The sequence below is a fragment of the Nelusetta ayraudi genome, unplaced genomic scaffold (genome assembly GCF_046127955.1).
Source record: "Nelusetta ayraudi isolate G7.1 ecotype Tasmania unplaced genomic scaffold, CSIRO-AGI_Nayr_v1 ptg000039l, whole genome shotgun sequence".
NCBI lineage: Eukaryota > Metazoa > Chordata > Actinopteri > Tetraodontiformes > Monacanthidae > Nelusetta > Nelusetta ayraudi.
In genome coordinates this window covers 1508325-1528351 of record NW_027466089.1, presented here as the reverse complement: position 1 = coordinate 1528351, position 20027 = coordinate 1508325, and the positions used below count along the sequence as shown (strand labels likewise).

The following is a 20027-nucleotide window of genomic DNA, read 5'->3' as shown; positions in this document are numbered from 1 at the left end:
TCCGGGGTAAATACCGAATAGTATACGATATTTACTCAGTGTTTATGCATCCACCCCTCAAGGTTTCTTTAGAAGTATAAGGGGGAAATGGAGGAGCTCCTGCAGTTAAAAGTTAGTAAAATGATGAATGACTAACAGTTGATTCACTTCTACCACTTCCTGCCCTCTATATTCCTATAAGATTATGATGAATGAAACAGCGATTGGAGAGGTAATGTGCTCTAAGTGGGCCTTTAAGACTGACCTTTAAGTGATATCAAATATGGTGACTAATACTTCAAACCTGCTGCATGATGTATTGCCACCCAATTGAATGAAACCTCTCAGTTTTTCCATTCACGTGCTCCTTCCTCGGCCTTCCATCGACGTTGGATAACCGTATCCAACTTGTTTTGACGAGAAGCCCAGCGAGTAAAAAAAAAAAACATTTCTGGCACCAATCGAATTCGCGACAAACCTTTCAGTCCCACCCGCCTTGCTGTCGAACAGACGGACCCAATATTGCATCAGAGACTGAGACGTTTTGATTGTATGTGGCATGAACGCACCAGTGAAAGCGCTCGGATCAAACACACACACAGCAGCAGCAGCACTTGTGTTTGTGTGTTTCAAGTGCGTGTGTCGTGTTGCTTGCTTGCTCTCGCCGCTCTTTGATAGAACACAAGTGTGTTTGGTTAACTTCTAAATCTGCTCTTATGGAGCCGGCGGCCTCGCATGCATCTTACAGAATGCCAGGCACAGAAGACCTTTCTGAACGTGGCCTCATATTCTGGCCTGTCAATTCTGATGTGGACTGATTCAGCCGCCTGCGAATGAGTCACTCAAAGAGGCTGACAGGAAGAGGTTAACGTTTAATATTTCAACACTTTTGAGGAAAAGTGCAGCTTAGCCACTTTGGAGCCGGCGAAATGCTTCTTTAACACGGTGTTTTCTGGGTTACTCAGAACATCCGGCGGTACGAGCACTCTGACTGAGGTGTTTCGTTCCCTCGACTCAACAACCGACTCAGTCACAGATACAAACGGGCAAATTTCTCTCAGACTTATGTATGTTGACTTTGTTACATAGTAATAACAAATAACAGGGAGGGGCACTTTTAGTGAGTTCATTTTTCAATATTGTACATAATCATTATAATTATATGCATTGACAAAAAAGATGTAGACTGAGGCCTTTGCTTAACTGCTTTACTTTGACTATTGCAAGGCCCAGCCATCAGCATTTATTCATATGCAATACAAAATAACACAATCCAGGATATATTTTGTTGGAGAGTCTCCGGGTATGTGAGTGTGTGTGTATGTGTGTGTGTGTATGTGTGTATGTGTGTGTGAGCAGACGAGCCCCCGATTTAGGGTCCGAGAGGTGGGGAGCAGGGGGGGGGGAGAGGCGGAGGCGGGGGCAACTCCCATCGATCGGCCAACCCGGATTGGTTCTCGCCTGCCGATCCGACAACCGTTTGATTGGCTGTCACATCCGGCAATCAAAGCGGAGCGGAGGGAAGGTACGGGAGGGTCTTCGCTCGGCGCTGTTGCTAGGCTACAGGTATACCCAATAGATGTGGAGATAGAGAGATAGAGTAGAGATAAGGAGCGGGATGGGTGGGGATCCAAGTGTGTGCGTGTGTGTGTGTGTGTGTGTGTGGCTGTGTCATGCTTTTGTGTGTGTGTGTGTGTGTGTGTGTGTGGTCGTCAGCGTCAGGGAGGGGTCGGTAGGTGCGGTGGGTCAGGAGGTGGCGGCGGGCGGGGGAGGGGCACGGGGAGGAGGAGGGAGACGGCAGCGGGAAGCGGTGACAAGTGTGAGATGAAGAGGCATTTCCGAGGAGCGAGGAAGAGGAAGCGACGGGTTTAATATCCTCGGCGCAGACGCCTGTTTACACAGACAAATATCATTTATCCACATTCCGACACCCTCGGCTGACGGCTTATCCAAACGCGTCAAAACAGACCCCGAAAAAAAAAAACCAGAAAACTGCTGCAAAAAGGTCTTGTTTTTCCTGCTGACCTGCTGAAAAAGTAGCGGGCGAAAAGGAAAAAGGTGTAATTATGACTCGCCCGCTGATCCCAGACTGGCGGCCCGGGCCGGTGTGTTATTCATTAAAGTGCTGTTGTATTAATCAAAGGCCGGTCCAGACAAGCTGCTCTGAGAAACAGCTGCTCAACTGCACTTAGATTGCAATCATAGAGCGGTCACTCGCCACTAATCGGGGTCGTTCATCAATCCAGGCCAGCGAGCGTGCACACAAAACAGGAGCACATCAAAACACGGCCGCACGGCGTGCACACCCACACACACGCACACACACACACGCACACACATGCGCGCACACACACTCACACCACTGATCGATGGCTTGCCTTGGCCGGTAAGAGGGATTGATGGGCGTTTAGGTGGTTCTGTATAGGAGTGTGTTAGTGTGTGTGTGTGTGTGTGTGTGTGTGTGTGTGTGTGTGTGTGTGTGTGTGTGTGTGTGTGTGTGTGTGTGTGTTTGTTCCTCTTCCTGTTTGTGTGCGGCCAGCAAAGCAGGAAGTGTCCAGTGAGTCTGAAGTGCTGCGGCTGTGAGGTCGACGACCTGCAATTCATGAAAATATGTCAGTCTGTCTCAGTTCTAACTAACTGTTCAACTAGTTCCATAAATCATGTGCAGGTTCAGCCCTCTGTTTGCAGCATCCAGCGGAAAAAAAGAACATTCTTGGTCTCAGCTCGCTGCCAGAAGCTGTGCTTTTTATAACTTCCACCTGTTTGGTTGAGCCGCCATGAGCGGGTCACCTTTTCCACTGACCTGGGAGCGGCATCAGTGAGGTGTTGATGCCCTTTGTGACATCACCCGGGGTTTGATTTCCAGAAGTGTGTGTTTTATACCCACCTTTTTTTTTTAAAAACACGGAGCAAACGGAAGTCGTGAAAGATGGAGTTTTGTCTGTTTTCTCTATCAACCAGTTAAGCTATACGCTAAACCATGTGAAACCGAGATGCTGCTCCACAGAGCCGATCCTGCAGCAGTGATCGCCGTCGGTGCCCTTCCCCGAGGTCTGTTTGGAGTTGCGATCTTCCTTTAACGGCGCTTTGCCATTGTTGGGAAATACGTAAACAAATGAATGAATCAATAAAACGCAGCGCCGCGCTGCTCTCGGCATTCCCGCGGAGCAGCAGGTCTCTTTTTCCGAGGTTCATATCCCGTTAGAGCCTCTGGCCGCCCCCTTCCAGCCAGCCCCGGCCCTCCGCTGTTAGCAGAGCCGCGTTGCGAAGAGTCAACAGTGGGGAGCCGGCGTGATGGTTCTTCTGATGGTTTTGGATCTTGTCAACATTCCCCGACTCTTGTCCTGACTCCTCCGTCTTGATCAGGCCAAGAACATTTGGCTGTCTGGGAAAGCTGTCAGACTGCTGAGAGACCGAAATAAGCGAAGGGAGGGAGAGGAGCCGGAGCAGTCGGTGTAAATTATCATCGCTAAGTTGTAAATTTTCCATTTCGACTTTTTCTGTTTCCACCTCTGGCCGCTGCTCCAAACCATCTTTCAGCTTTTTCCATCGAGCGCTCCTAGTTTCCCCTCTCCCTCTCCTCCTCCACCCCCCTCCCTTAATTCTCACCTGTCACTTCTCAAATCGTCTCATTTCGGCCGAGCGCTTCCTCTCCTCACCTCTCCCCACGCCGCCTCCTGGCCGGCTATCACACGTCTGATCTGCTGTCTCGGTTCCATCGCGCCGCTCGGCTCCTCACGCCGCTGATTCATAATCTCTGTTTGGACAGAAAACAAAGAGACGTCCCGATGAATAACAACAGGAACTGGGAGTGAGTGAGCGAGCGAGCGAGCGAGTGAGTGAGAACTGATCCCGAGGCAAACTGTCTGTCTGGCGCTCTGACCCTCAGAGACTCTTTCGTCTTTCTGCCTCTATCTTGTCCCGAACTGAAAATTTCCACAGATTCTTCGTTCGGAGCCAAAAAAACAGCTTTTGGCTTCACGTTGGCATTTTTTTTTTTGTGTGTTTTTTTTTTTTTTTTTTTTTCTCCTCAGACCCGTTCTGTCCACAGTCTGCTCTAGCGTTGCAACCCGTGTTTTGTCCGTCTTCTTCTCGCTGCCTTCACTCTCACACATTTAGAGTGCACCCACCCACCCACCACCCTCACCACACCCCGCCAGCGTTATGAGCGCTGCGGAGGCAGGATGGGATACTAATGGAATTGTGAGGGGGGGGAAAGAAATGAAAGGAGACGGGGAAACAACGGAGGAGCGGATGATATTGCAGGGAGGAAGGGAAGGAGGAAGGGAGGGCGGATATCAGCAGAGTGCAAATAAGGGAAGGATTGGATTGGAAACAGATTGAGTGAGGTGCAGCGGGAGGAAGGGGTTCCCGGAGCCCCAAAGATTCACAGCTGAGTCTCAGCGCCAGCACCGCTGGATTCACTTAGCAAAACCTTTGAAGGCTCGGTGCAGGAGATCCAATCAGCGGCGACTCCGCCTTTCACACTACGGTTCAGAAGGGGCGCGCTTCACTGGGCACCTTGTGGCATCACAAAGGGCAATCAGAACCTCTGCCTGGCGTTGGCTCCGCCCTCTTCGACCGCCACGTTTCTTTAATCCCAAACATGCAACAGGCGGGCGGCTGTAAACAGAGGGCTAAACACGGTCTTTTCTGGAGGTCACGGGAGGAAGACGATGAGGTGAGACTCCCACGCCAACACCTGAGGGGACAAAAAAGGATCTCGTAGTGACAAAAGGGCCTTTAAATAGCGGCGACAAGTGCGGGTTCCGCCAGATCTGGAAGCCCTAAGTGACTTGTGCGTGTTCGTGCGTGTGTGTGTGTGTGTGTGTGTGTGTGTGTGTGTGTGGTTGACACACTGTGACCAAAAAATGTAGGCCAAAGATCCACAATTTGCAAATGAGAGAGAGAGAGAGAGAGAGAGAGAGAGAGAGAGAGAGAGAGAGAGAGAGAGAGAGAGAGAGACTCACCGCTTTTTCCCTCCTTCGCTGACCGTTTTTAGAGACCACTCTGTGAAATGAGGTGAGCTGGTGGGCGGGGGAAGGGCCTCGCGAAGCCCCGCGTGGCTTAAATCATCTGTGGCATCTGTCCGTCACACACACACACACACACACACACACACACCTACGCAAACAAGCTGCTGGCGGTGGCGTGAACTGAACGCGTGCGGCCGAGCGGTTTCGAGCGTGACGAGCAACTCCCACTTCTGGCCCGTTTAGGTTTCGATATAGTTTTGTTTGCTCCGTTTAATCCCCCCACCGCCCCCCCACCCCGGGCGCTGCCATCCTCTTAGCGTGTCCCCGATTAACGTAATTGCGCTGCCGCGCGGCGCCTTCGCCACATCGAGCAAATTCGCTCCGGCTAACGAATCGCTTCACCTTAATTGCGCTTCGCGAGACTGCGCAGGCGGGAAGGTTTTTCAGGGGATAAATCCAAAAAAAACCCCAAACAAACAAAGAAATGATTGAAATAAAATGATTTTATCCTCCCAGCGCCATTACTGTAATCCAAACACAACCGCTTGGCTTATTCCGAGCGCATCGGAGGAGCATAAAGGTACGACACGCCGCAAATCGGATTGTGTTAATATTAGCAGCGATGTGTAATCACTCCCTGGAGTGTGTCTAATTCTTCAAATCAGCCTCACTATTGTATCCGGCAGACTCCCTCATGACTCAAAGGGTGAATGAATTGGTGGCTTACGCCGTGTGAGTGACTCACTCACCACCATCAAAGCTATATTTGTGCGCTCGTGTGTGTGTGTGTGTGTGTGTGTGTGTGTGTGTGTGTGTGTGTGTGTGTGTGTGTGTGTGTGTGTGTACGTACGTGTGCTTGTATTTGAACCTGCGTGCAGACACATGGCTACAACCGCGCGTGGAGTTCAGGTTGTGAATCAGATCAAACGCACACAGAGAGGGAAAACCAGATCAAACGTGCACGTAGACACACACACACACACACACACACACACACACACGCACACGCACACACTGGACGCAGCTCCCTTCCTCCCTGCACCGTCGCCTGTGACTTTGATCCTCGCCACAACATCCGCCCGCTCTGTTTCAGCCGCCGTTGCTTCTCCGCAGCTCGCCTTAGCGCACGTGCCCCCCCCCCCAACCCCCTGCATCACGTCCCATCCTGACTCCCCCACCGGACACCCACCCGCTGCTCGAGTTACTCCCATTCAGGTCCTCCTAATAGAGCTGGATGTGCCTTCAAACACAAAGGATCCCCCTGTTGAAAGGCGACACCCTGCCTGCCTGCCTGCCTTGCCTGCGTGCGGCCGCCAGATTTGGAAGCTGCTGACGGGCTGCAGGTCTTCCAGGGAGGGGATGTGGTCAGCGTCACCGTCCGACAGGCCGGGGTGGGGGAGGGGCAGGGGGCAGGGGTGGTGGTAACAATAGCCCTGCAGGAATATGTGCATGCGTTGCTGATGTTTTGTTGGACCACGATGTGATCCTGCTGCACGATTTTCCTTCCCTTTTTTTTTTTTTCCTTTTAATATCTTTGACAAAGTTGGCAAAGTTCATAATTTTTCCTCCGTAGTTAAACTGTAATATGAGCGAAAAACCAAATCCGACGGCTCCGCCTGTAATAAGTCATCCGCGGCTTTTGTCTTTGTTTGTTGACGAAGAGCTGAAAAGTCAAGTTGCCCCGACAGGATTGATACGCACACACTTCACACTTCTCGGCTCTCTGCCCTCAGCCGGGGGAGCAGAAGTTTCCAAAAAAATGAAAGTGACAGTGGGAGTTAGCGGCCAGTGGAATGATGACGGGCCACTGTGTTACCTGAGTCACCAGCATGTGTTGGTTAAGCAGTGAATCCATCCAGCTGAGAGGCACAGTGTGTAGCTGCGTTTCCATTACCCCTAGAATCGCTCAAAACCGAAATATCGCAATAAAAAACTGCGAATGGAAACTGGATGAAAAACCTCTCAAATGTCGCTAAAAGGTTTTGATGCTCTCGTGAGGTGGTTTTTCAGACATATCATCACAGAGGTACATCGCAAAAGTGCGATAAAAAAAAAAAAAACACTTTTTCGCATTTATGAAAACAGCATAATTCTCCTAAATCTCGTCCCGCAAGATTTCACGAGAATTCTCGCTGGGATGAAGATTATGCGAGAATTACGGTTTATTGCGCTTCGCACCATTCGATGGAAACACCTGCAAATTGCAATTGTGCTTTGTCGAAATATTACGGGTGCCCCATGAAGGCCTCTTGATATTAAGTGCATCTAAACCCAAGGCCTCACTTGACCACATCTCCACATCGCACACTTCCAATCCCGCAGTCTCCTCTGGTTTCACTGCAGAGGTCCGGGGTTTCCTCCTCTCATTCCTTCTTCCTCGGTGGTGTGACAAATCGCTCGCCAGGATGCTGAGCAACCGTGTCGGCTTTACGACTCTCGCGAGGCGAGCGGGGCTAATAAGCAAAAATTTGAATGCGTCAAAGCTAATAAAACGTCTTTAATCTCGCCACCCAAAGGGGAGCGCAGAGTTTAGCGTGACGAGGCCCAAACACGCAGTTTAGTAATGATGACAAAGACGCCGCAATTAGCGCTCAGGAGACCGAAATCAAAGGGTCCGTTTTCTGGATGGAAGAGAGGAGACGTTGGGGCGGCAGTCGGAAGACGCTCCACCAGTCCGGCCCCTCGCTCGCATTATTCTCAGCTTGTGGCTCCTCGGCGTGCAGTTTTGCTGAAGCTCCGCAAGTCGCTCGTCCCGCTGAATGTCAGCCTCTCGGGCTGCGAGGAACCAGGTCCCGTCTCTGATTGATAAATTATTCAGCGTCTTGTGCCGCCGCCACTGCCGCCACTGCCGCCACTGCGGTGATTGATAAATAAAAGCGTGACTCGGTCCGACTTAATGTGCAGTGAATCTAAAAAGTTTCTCGGCGGTCGTGGGCTCGGCCTAGACTGCTGCCGTTTAGAAAATAAAAATAAATATATATAAAAAATATATATATGAAAATAAATATAAAAAAAATAAATAAAAAAAAAGTCCCTCCTGCTCTGTGACGCTGCATTCATTTTCAAAGGGACGCGTCTGCTTCCCGGGCTGCCGCTCACCTTCTCCTCCCCTCCGCCCCTCCCAAACCCCTGATCGATCCAACCATGTCTCCCCGGGTCCCGCATGTCATCTTTTTTTTTTTTTTATCTTTTTTTTTTTTTCTTTCCTTGACACGGCTCTCCTTTTCTCCCCACACCCTCACCCTCCCAACCCCGCTGCTTGGTATTCCGGAGCGGGATCGCATGCACCATCGCAGATCCATCAGCTCCGATCGGAATGCCGCACCACGGCTCGGGTAAATAGAGGGATGAGAGGTGCAGGGATGGAGGGAGAGGAGGAGTGGGGAGGGAGGAGAGGGCAGGTCAGCAGCTTGTCGACATCCTTCCGGGGGGCCAAAGCCTTAAACTGACAGGGAGACGGGGGAGAGGAATTGGAGGCGACGCGGGGGTAAAAAGGGAGGAGACGGGAGCGCCTCGTTTTCTTTTTGTGTCCGTGGGGCCACTTTTGTTAATGTGTCTCTTCCTCTCAGATCGGCCTCTCCGAGGAATTTCCAGTTGCATTGAAGCTCCCGTAGCGACGCTTCCTTCTCGGAGCTTTAAATCCACAAAAGAGCAGATTTCAGATAGTCGAGGTCCCTTTGTAGACGCGTTATGTCGTGGCTCCGGGTGGCCTTTGAATTTCTTCTCGTGACTTTGTGGCTTCACAGGGCGGCAGATGAATGTTGTGTACCGTGCTGCTTTTCATCTTGGGTAGCACTGATGGGGGGAGAAGATGAAGAATTAATGCAGGTTGCATAGACGTGCAGACGAGTAGGTGCGGTTGAAAATGCGTCTGTTTTTCAATCTGTCTGGTGAAGAGCTCACAGAGAGAGTTTTTAATGGGAGGAAACGACTTCTGCTGCAGTGATGGAAGCTTCGGAAGAACTTCCTCTTCTTCCCGGTGGTCTTCCGAGAAGCTTGGCTGATGAGATTGGAAGTCACAAGCTGATGAGATTGGAAGACCTGTTGAAAACGCCGTCTGTTAGGGGGTTGGCAAGACGGATCAGAGACAAGTCCGAGTTGAACTCCGTTCCGTCTGGCCCTGTTTTTTGCTCTGAATACGTGACGGCTTCTGTTTTTACAGCTGACACAAGAGGGTTGGGCCAACAGCTCTGCATCGTATTCATGATCATGATGATCATAGTGGAACACATACACTGACTGACAGTTGCTGCGCCCTAGGGTGGTGCATCTGACTCCCTATACACGTCCACCAGGAACGTCCAGCTGTATTTTTTCTAACTTTAGCCAATCTTGCCATGCACTGATCTTCCACACGTCGCCTCCTCTTCTTCCTCTGTAGCTCCTCCATCCTCCTGTGTGTGTGTGTGTGTGTGTGTGTGTGTGTGTGTGTGTGTGCCTTCTCCCCCACGGTTTCCCTTTACAGCAGCGCGTTGCCGTGGCAATTACAAGTTGCCTTAACCGGACAGATGGAATAAGGAAGAGTGACGGGCATTTTTCCCAGTTGCCTGTTTTTTTTTCCCGCGTACGTGCACGTGCACATACAACTTCGCCTTTTTGCACGTGCACACTCATTTCTGTTCCTGCACCCCCCTTCCCATATGCGTGTGTGTGTGTGTGTGTGTGTGTGTGTGTGTGTGTGTGTGTGTGTGTGTGTGTGTACGTGGGAATTACCTGACAGAGTGAGTTAGTGGGAGGTGGGAGTGGGAAAAGTCTGATCTCCTCCTGCTGTGTTGAGGACTCCAGATGTCAGGTGTCACTCTGGACCCCTGCAGGAGGCCACGCCTCTTTACACTGCAGCCACAGGAAGTAGCTCTTTAAACTCGAGTCCAAGATGGCGGCCCATTCATTTCAATGAACGTGCTCACCAGCGCATACGCTGAATAAGTTTTTGACTTCACCATTAATGGAATTAATGGGGCCATGTTTTTTTTTTTTGCTGCAGTGCCTCAAGTGGCCACTGGGAAAAAGAAAATCAGCGCATTACCACATTGCCAGTCCGGTATGCAGTTCTTGTAATGAATCCATGCGGGGAACCAACAGAAGCAGAGACTGTTTGTTTGTTCGTTTGTTTGTTTGTTTGTTTATTTTGTTTTTAACCAAGCCCCTCCCTCCTTCTGTCCTCCAGGCCGGTATGATCAGGATGGAGCAGGAGGAGTTTTTCATCGAGCCAGTGGAGAAGGGGGAGGAGGTGATCGCCGAGGGGGAGAAGGAGGGAGGCGGCGGGCGGACCCACATCGTCTACCGCTCCTCGGCCGTGAAGAAGCCGCCGGTCAGCGGCGAGGCGGCGGACTTCCACTCCAGAGGTCAGTGCGCCGCTCCCGCTTGCCACTGGGGGGCGCTGTTTCCGAAAGTCATTGCATTGCTGTGTTACGGCGTTGCTGTGAGAGAAAAAAAAATGGTGGAAATATCAGAAACTGCTTCTGATGTACTTTTAAAGTTGCATAATCCACTTTTGTATGTTTGTCTTGTCTATTGTCAACAAGCACTGATAAAGACGACATCAGTAAAGTCAACAGGACTTGGAGTTTAAAATATCATTTTCTCAATATTCATTCTCTAATAACATGACCGCCCTGAGGAACAAACCACCCAAAACATCCAGGGAAATTTTTCCCAAGACCGCTTCATCCATCCATTTTCAGTACCCACATAGAATTGGATTGTGTGAGGAAGCCGGAGAACCCAGAGAGAACCCTCCCAGACACAGGGAGAACATGCAAACTCCACACTGAGAGGTCACCAGGTTGGGAATCAAACTCGCAACCTTCTTGCTGTGAGGCGACAGTCTTCAGTCCCCTCTAAATAAACCTACGTCTTCACTCCCTCTCGTCTCTTGCACAATGGTTATAGTCGTGAAGCCGGGGAGTGACAGCACGAGTTGCACGCCGCCGTCACAGAGATCACTCCTCCTACACAGGCGCGCACACTCCTCTCATAGGCCCCCTCCTCCCGCCGCTGCCCTCGTTCTCCGGCGCTGACAGCGGAGCGACATACGGAGACGCACATGTTTGGAGCGGCGAGCTAGCGAGCTAGCGCCCTCTGTGTCTCGAATGGAATTATTCGCCGCCGTAGCCCGCCGTCGCGTTTTGACAGCTGGCGCTCACGGCTTTTGGTTTTTCTCGCGCTGTTTGCCTCGCGTTTTCCCTCTCCGCAGATGCAATTAAACGGAGTGAAACAAACAAAAGGGGCTGTTATTTAAGATTTAGTTTGGCATGGCGCGTCGGCTCGAGGATTACGCCGAGGGAAGACAAATACGTATTTGAACTGGGCTTTATTGGAAGGGCCGCGCGTCGTAGCACATTGGCCGGGAAAACGAGGATTACTGTTTTTTTTTTCCTTCTCTCTCCTTTTTTCTCAGCGTAACCGCAGAGTTCTTCCCTCCCTCACCATGGCGATTAGAAAAACTAAATGTGTCCTTAAATGCATTAAAGGGAGGTTGACGAACTTGCTTCGAGCACTCGTCCTTGAGTCGCTTGAATCGAATGAATTCGTCCTCCGGTCGCCTCGCCCCCGAAACGCAACTGTCACTGGGAGCAATGTGGAGGAGAGAAACATGCACATGAAATTTATATTATCCTAAAGGAATATAAACAGTGTGGTATAAACGTGTGAGGACACAGAGACTGAGCAACAGGAAGTAGAAGAGCGACATTACATTATGCAGTGCAACACACGCTGAGGTAAACCGGGTGTGTCGCTGCATCATCGTTCTGTTTCACACATCAGTTATGCGCATCCATCTCGCCAAGCTCCAAACGCCTGGCATTTTTTAGGTGATTTTATCATTTTCTTTTGGATGACATGGCCATGCAACCCGGCTGTTGCTGATGTTTTTTTTTGTTTGTTTTTTTTTCATTTAATTATCTGCACCATAATACAGAGACAATGCATAGATTAAAAAAAAAAAGAAGCAATTTTACAGAAAGTGCTGGAGAGGTAAAAAGCTTAAGATGGGCTTATTCAAGGAAACCTCCACAAAAATAAAGACAATTAATCGATGAAATAGAGACCCAAAATTCAAGTTTTGATGCTGCATGAGGGGCGTTTTCCTCAGTAGGAGAATGAATAGTTCACTTTTCTTCCGACTGCTTGCTTGAGCAAGAGGTCCGAGTGGCAGCCCCCCCTTTGTGAAAACAGCCACCCGCCTTCACTCACAGTGCAGAATCTGGTTAGTCTTCCTCGAATGTGACACACAGGATGGTCCAGCCGCCCTCCAAGTCGTACACGGACTCTTGAACAAATGGACAAATGAACGACGGAGGAAAAGGTGCCGCTCGGGGACTTAATTATTGAGGTGGTGGTGTTGTTGTCTTTTTTTTTTAACATAATTAAAGTGCGTGTCAGAGGCTCAATTACAGCAGCAGGCCAATCAGTGCGGTGGAGCCCATCCTCCCCACCGCCCAATCAATCGTGACCCCGGCCGCTGCGAGTCGGCTCTGCATCCTCAGCTAATCACCAAACCAGAAATATCCTCCCCAGGATCGAGCCCCTCCTCCCATCCAGCCCCGCCACGCCACGCCGCACAGGAGCGAGTGCCGAGGCGCTTTTGTAGCGAGCGTATCTCAAAAAGATGCGATCTGTGTCTTCCTATTCTGAGCTGTTGACTCCATGTCTAATAATACACAGAGAGAGTTTCCATAGGAACACCCAGAGAGGACAGACTGCGTTAGAGTAACACAGATCGGTTCCCACTGTTACTGATACCTGGCACTGTGCGTGTGTGTGTGTGTACGCACACACGCAAAACACACACACACACACACACATGCGTGCACGCTTTTACATGCACGCAAACACACAAAAGCGCGCAGCTTCTGAAGCGGGAAGAGGAAGAAAAAAAAGGAACAAAAAGTCACACGCATACAGGATGCATGTGCACACATGGCGCTTACACAACTCCCTTGATGTTAGATTTACACATCTGAACACGTGCAAGCAAACACACACACACACACACACACACACACACACACACACACACACACGAGCATGCAGCACACCTCGGTGCTCCTTGTTGCCTTTGAATCCTTCTTTCTAATGAAGAGTGGGGTGCAGATCAATAGCGTGGGATAGAACAGGCCACAGTGTGTGTGTGTGTGTGTGTGTCTGTGTGTCTGTGTGTGTGGGCATAACTTCTGTGGTCGTCTGGCTTCGAGTGCTGGGATTTTCAAGGCTAGCAGGCAGGCAGTCAGACAGACGGACAGACGAGCAGCCGCTCTTTCTCTGCACTGATATTTTTTCCTGCGTTTCTTCCTTTTTCATCCTGCTCTTCTTCTCCTCGGGACCACTCGGAGGTTCAACACAGTTGTCAAATCCAACAACTCGTCTGTCTCCGCCTCACTAGTTGCGTTTCCATGGCCCCCAGAATTGCGCGAAACCTAAATATCGCAATAGAAAACGAGTTATGGACGCTGTCATGACACTTTTTTTGCATTTTTGCGCCGCCGGACGTAACGTACGCGGTCACGTGACCAGTTCACTTCAAGTGCAAATAGTGCGTTATGTTTGGACGGAGGGGGAGACGGGATGTTTCAAAGAGAAAAATATAACAAGCATTCTTGACGGCAAACACACAGAAACGAACAAAAGCAAACGTAATTCTCGTAAATGTCGCGAGATTTTACGAGAATTACAGCTTGAGTGCTTCACGCCCTTCAATGGAAACACCTGCAAATCGCAATTGTACTTTGTCGAAGTTTTAGAAATATCGCTTTTATTTTGCGAAAAAAAAAAAAAACTGTCATGGAAACGTAGCTACTGACACCGAGGACGTAGTTTCTGAATTCATCTCTCGTTTAAAACAAAAAAAAACAACCCAACCCCCCCCCAGCCCTGCCTTCTCCGACAACCCCCCCCCCCACACAACCCTCCCACACTTTCCCTGTAGATCAATTTGTGGCGCTAACAATTTAATAAACGCTCTATCAATCATTTCTAGAGATCGCCTTCACCTGGGCCCGCCTTAATTCACAGGCAGTTATTGAATGCCGGACTCTCATTTCCTGGCCAAAGACAGTGGAGAGGAAGTTATATTTAGCAAGGTAATAGAGGAGGAGAAGAAGAAGAGGAGAAAGAAAAGATGAAGCGAGAAGCAAGATTGATCGCTTTCTTACACCGTGGGGCTGCAGAGGTGAATCAATGTCCTAAGTGGGGAGAGCAAGCTGTATTATTAATGTGGCACATTTGTCAATTAATCGCTGTGGCGATACAAAACAAAGAATTGCCTTTTACGCTTTTTGCTTCTTCTTTTTTGTTGCTGTCCTTATGTTCCTCCATCTCTTTTCTCCATTCCCACTGTTGTCATATTATTTTGGTCTCTAATGTTTCTTATTTTGGACTCTTTTTACCTTCTTTTCATGCCCTGCAAACAAGCTCCCAAGCGCTTCCTGTGGTGTTTTTCTTCTGTGTCTGGATGCTGAGGGCGGGGTTTACTGTTTTGTCTGCTGGTGTGTGTGTGTGTGTGTGTGTGTGTGTGTGGGTGTTTGCTTGCTGCAACTGTGTGTATACAAGCATGTGTTTGTGTACCACTGCATGTACTGTGTGTGACCAGTGTTTTGAGGCATGCCCAAATAGAAGAGGGACTGCTGGAGGGCTTTTCCCATAATCCTCCTCAGTCTGACTACCTGCACTCCACCTCTACATAATGACCACGTGTTCAAGTCTCAGTTATCTTTTAAACTGCGCTTGGCCTGCCAACACTGGTATTACTAGATTACATTTATTTTACTGGTCTGACTTCTGTGTAAAACATTGAGCAGACAAAAAACTCTCCAAAAAACATGTTTTGCACATTTTAACAGCATCCTTTGCATTGTGTCGACTACATTTTCATTATGGTGTGTTATTTATGTTCCCCAGTCATTAAACTGTTGTGTTTTATCAAAAAGCCAAAAGCTAATCTTACATGTGCTCTATAAATGTTGTCGATTTGTAATTTTGCAATTGTGTCGGTCGAGCGCTGAGCAGAGGAGAGACGTGTTTTTCTGAGGAAGAAAAAAACAAAACATATTGGTTCCCTGGTAACTATTGTTAAATTTAGCTTGTGTGCAGTGCACCATAGGTTCTGGACCGATTCCACAGAAACGTGTTGTTGTTGTTTTTTCGTGGCCGACTTATTCCCACTGACATTTCGCAGCGCCGCATTGTTGCCGAGTCCCCCCGCCGCCTCTCGGGGCTCAGCCGCTGCAATTAGCCGGTGGACCGACGCTGCAGGACGGAGCCGGCGGCCAAGCAGGACCACACATGTGTCCGCAAACAGCTCGGCTTTGGTTTGAACTGTTGCTGCTGCTGCTCTCTGCTCTTCCTGTGTGTTTTAAGCTGCACTCTGCAGCCCGAGCCCGAGCCCGACGTGAGTTGTTGCCGGGTCACCCCTCGGTTGTTTGTTCCCCCGTTACGGCGACGCATCTGGCTCTGCGCGAGTTGAGCGAGAGTTGAGGCGGGTCAGACGGAGGCCAGTGGTGCTCGCGGCTTAATGCGTGTCTCCCGCAACACTAGACTACAAGACTAAGAGAGGCGGAGGGTGCAGGGGGGAGGCGAGTGTTTCCCCGGAGAACACACTTCTGGTCTCACCCTCACTTAGTCACCTCCCCCTCCCCTCCCCCGACTTGTCTCTTTATGGTGTGACACAGGGGGCCAGTCAGATGGTGCAGGTGGCCCTGAGGGGAGACTTTTGACAAAGCACTCAGTGATGCACATTTGTTGCAGATGCTTAACAAAAAACTCATCCTGATTAGCGGCAGAATTACAGATGGCTAGCTAGACAGCTAGCGTCCCTCCGACATGCTAGAAAGGCCTTGGAATGTTTTTCTTTAGACATTTTGCTTCTGCAAGCTGAAAATGTGTGCAGGGAAGCCTCTTGTCTCAGTTTGTGTTTGTTTGTTTTTCTACTTTCATGGTGAGAACAAGCAAAAGGCTTCAAATGGGTAAAGATGTTCAAAATGCCATCATCCAAAGTTTTTTTTTCTAGTCAATTAATAATAATAATAATAATAATAATAATAATAATAATAATAATAATAATAATAATAATAATAATACATGTAAAAGTTAAGGCTAACTTATTTTTCAAAGTTTCATTCAAAACACTCACACGTACAGATCGTCTTCACTTCAAGCAGTCATGCATCATTTCATCCAGATGTTCTAGGTTGGGGCTTCGGATGCACCAATACAAACAGTCTCCCTGCATGTCCTGTCTCAAAGACTGAACATCAACTTGAGCTACTCATATATACCGTATAAAACAACCCATATTTTCATAAGACCAAAGATCTACAATAATGTTTTCTGTCTTAAGGTAGATGATGAAGAATTATAGCATCGCAGAAATTTCTGTTTTCTTTCCAAAATTCCGTACTTCCCATTCTTGCACTGGTTTCCCAGTCAGCCCAAAGCCTGACGTCTAAGGCGTAGTCTGTGAGAATTCAACATCCTGAACATCTTTAGGCTGCTGTTTTAAACCATGAAAGCCAGATGTTTCCATCGTATATATAGAGCCTGTCTAAACAGCGTCATTTGCCAAGACTTGTCTGCGGCTCGGCCCTTTTTAGCAGAACACAACGTTTTGTGGCAAATTCAAGAATCTGGAAACCTAAAGTTTCGTCAAAAACCGCTGTGGGACAATAAATATGGGCTATAAAACTTAAAGACAGCAGCCGGCACTTTAGAATTTAAAAGAATTTTGATGAATATCCTATTTATACTAGCATTCTTTTAAGCCTGTCCAGAAGGTGTAATTTCTAGTCTATTTTCTTTTTTCTTTGTTTGTTATGGAGCCCATTTTTAGATCTTTTCATCCCAGCCTTTTGTGCAGCAACCTGCCGTTGTAAATCATCCAACATTCGACGACTCCTGTTGTCTGACACGCAAAACACCACAACCTGAGCGGCTTACAGCTCTACTTTAGCCCTGAAAAGTCCCACTCAGCTGCTGCCGTCCTTTGGACGTTTAATCAACAACTTGACTTGGGAAATGTGAAGTACAGTTCTAGTCTTTGGGGAGAATTAAACTTTAGCCTCGCTAATATGAGTTTCTTTCACTTCATTGTCAGCAAAGGAAGAGACATTAACACCACGTCAAAAAAATCTTCTGATCCTTAAATGACTTTTTTTTTTTTGTACGGCGAGATAATTATAGTGTGGGAGAAGTGTCGTGACATGCTTTTGAAAAAAATCCACACTTGCATGCTGTAATTAATGTCAAAAAGTAAGATGATAGTGATTAAAGACTCCTTTTTTTTTTTTATACTTTATCAGTGGAGGCAGCCGCAGCTCCGCAGGAGACTCTGCCATTAATGCTGTAGCACCGTAGCCTCAGGCTTTATGCCTCATCTACACTTTTTGATCCCGGCTGCTTCAAGGCATCGACGGAAAACGCACGTCCATATATGGGGAATCCAGATCGATGAAACACCAACTTCATGCCCCGGAATCAAACTTTACAGCGCAGCATTTCAAATGTCCCTCCAGCGAACATGAAACAGCAAAGGCAGGAAAATATGGCTGCAAACCTTGTAACTACCCCCCACTCCCAAAAAAGAAAAAAAAAGAAAAAACCCTGAGCTAAATTTACCTTTGCTGCTAATATAAGTCAGCCTCACGCCAACAGGGACAGTGACGGGCTTTCATCGCATCCGGTCGCGGGCGTCGCCACGCTGGGAAAACATCGTCAGCCGAGCGGCGATAAATCGAGCGGTGTGCAGATTTGTTCCCGCAGAAGAAGGATGTCGGAGTCGGCGGGGCGGCGGCCTCGGCGGCTCCGCCTCCTCGCCGTCTGTCTTCCTCTCAGCTTTTTTTGCGGCGACGCCGTGCCGTTTGGCCGCCTCTAACCCGCAGCGCTCCGGCCGCAGTGCAGGTGCTCGGCTCACATCTGCGCCCGGAAAACATCTGCGCACGCAGCCCAGCGTGTAGAACTGGCTGGGGAAAAAAACAACAAAACATGGAAAAAAAAACAGGTGTGCATCCGTGTCCTTTGCGCGCACGCACGAGAGCCTGCGCGTGCACGCGCGCGCACACGCGCGCACACAGTGTACATGTGATGAGCGCTGGCCAGGTGTGCTTTCACGGGGAAATGAGTGTGTTAGGAGGGGAAGTATTCCTGCAGCCAGCTGCTTCCTCTCCGCTGCTCCGTGGCCGCTGGCCGCCTCCCTGGAGGACGCGGCTGGATTTTCACTTGCTCAGCAAATGGCCTGTGCGCACGCGCGTGTGCGTGCCTGCGCGAGCGTGTCTGCGCATATCTGCTTCTCTGGGCAATTGTAGGTTTTCATACCTTGCCTGTTTAACTCATGACGGACTGACAGCTGCGTCCCCCTGGTGTGCGCGTATCTGTGTGTGTGTGTGTGTGTGTGTGTGTGTGTCTGTGTGTGTGTGTGTGTGTGTTGTGTGTGTGTGTGTCCCTCTCCCACCGGCTCATCCGACTCCCCCAGGTGCCGCTGGGCTCCCAGCAGGTCTTTCCATCCAGCCACAGCCGCTGCCGTTATATGGAGCGGGACTCTGGGGGATAATAGCAGGGTGTGGCTGACCTCTGCTCCAGTCTGCAGCCGCCGCCGCCGCCGCCGCTGCTGCTGCTACTGCTGCTGCTGCTACTGCACGGACCCACACACAGTCTGTGTGTGTGTGTGTGAGTGCGTGTGTGCTTCTGTCTGTCTGTCTGCAAGGCAGAGGGAGGGAGCGAGGGAGCGAGGGAGGGAAGGAAAAGGTGGGAGGAGGGGGAGTCTCGGAGGGATGAAACAGTATTGACTTTTTATGCCTTCACGTAATCGTGGTGATCATAGTGTTCAGTCCAGTTTGGCACCTTTGGATCGGCTGCAGTCGTGTCGCGGTGGTTGACGGAATTCAGAAATTCTTTAAAAGAAGAAACCAGTGCCGGTCATGTTTTCAATTATTATTATAAGGTTGTAGTTATGATAAGCAGATTATTTTCCTCATTATCATGTGTGACTCAATATGCAAATAGAACTGACATGTGATAGCCGTTATTTCGTGGTATTAGGTTTTCCAAATGGGGCAGGACGAAGGAAACTGGCATTTTGAGCCTTAAGGATTAAAATGATTCTCCACAGTTTTCATAATAATGTTTTTCACCATTGAAAAGCAGGGATCACTACTAGAAACCATCGATGAAACACAATGAAACGGTGACGAAGATGCTTTGTAGCTTTCACAGCAACCGAACCCTAAATTTGAGTCGCGAGCAAAGTCAACGTCTCTTTCACCTTCACCAGCGTCCAGCAGCACCACCACGTGCTGAAACACGAAGGCTCCGTCCGCCCCGGCCCCAATCGATCCCGGGGCGTCTCCCCCTCGAGTGCGGGATGCATGCGGCGAGGGCGGCGGCAGGTACGCGGAGCGCGTTGCGACTGCGGCGGTTGACGTGCAGCAGCAGCAGCAGCAGCAGACGCCCCTGGAGGTGGCCGCTGTTCCGTGCGTTTGCATGCGTTATGTAAGCGGCCCGAGCCAACCTGGGGGACGGAAGCTCGCGGAAGATGAGATAGCGTGTGACTTCCTTCCTCCCACTGCTGTCACAGCGCCGCAGACGCACTCTGTGCAACTGAATACACTCTCTCTCGCTCTCACACACACACACACACACACACACACACACACACACACAAACACGTACACGTGCACGTGCGCGCTGTGGCACGAGTGGGAGAATCCGCCATCGCTGAATAAGCTGCTGTCCGCGTGCTCTCGCTTCAGCAGGAAGGTTTGACTTTGTGTTCCGATGTTGAAGACGTGCTGAGATAAATCAGACATTTTCTTTAATGTTGCCTATTTTCTGTGTGTGTGTGTGTGTGTCTGTGTGTGTGTGTGGTCATGAGAACACCGCGTTAGTTCACACAGACCTCACGCTCCCTCGCTCTCCTGCCGGCTCAGGCTCCCTCACGCCATCGGCGCATCTCACTTCCGCCTGCTTCACTCTGCGACCAAACGTCACCTCGGCTCCCCCTGTTCCTCCCCCCCCCCCCACCCATCCTCCTCTAAAGCTGCCTTTACACAGAGGTTGTGTAACACAGCAGTGGAATGTTTG

At 49.7% G+C, this 20027-nt stretch overlaps 1 protein-coding gene across 1 annotated transcript in view; it reads left to right on the top strand.

Moving 5' to 3' along the window:
- The window catches only part of LOC142892714 (A disintegrin and metalloproteinase with thrombospondin motifs 2-like), a 119229-nt gene that overhangs the window by 50667 nt on the left and 48535 nt on the right, over positions 1–20027 (top strand). The window contains exon 3 of the mRNA XM_076032963.1: positions 10123–10300. Coding sequence (XP_075889078.1) covers positions 10123–10300 — 178 coding nt within the window. The remainder of the gene's footprint in view (positions 1–10122; positions 10301–20027) is intronic.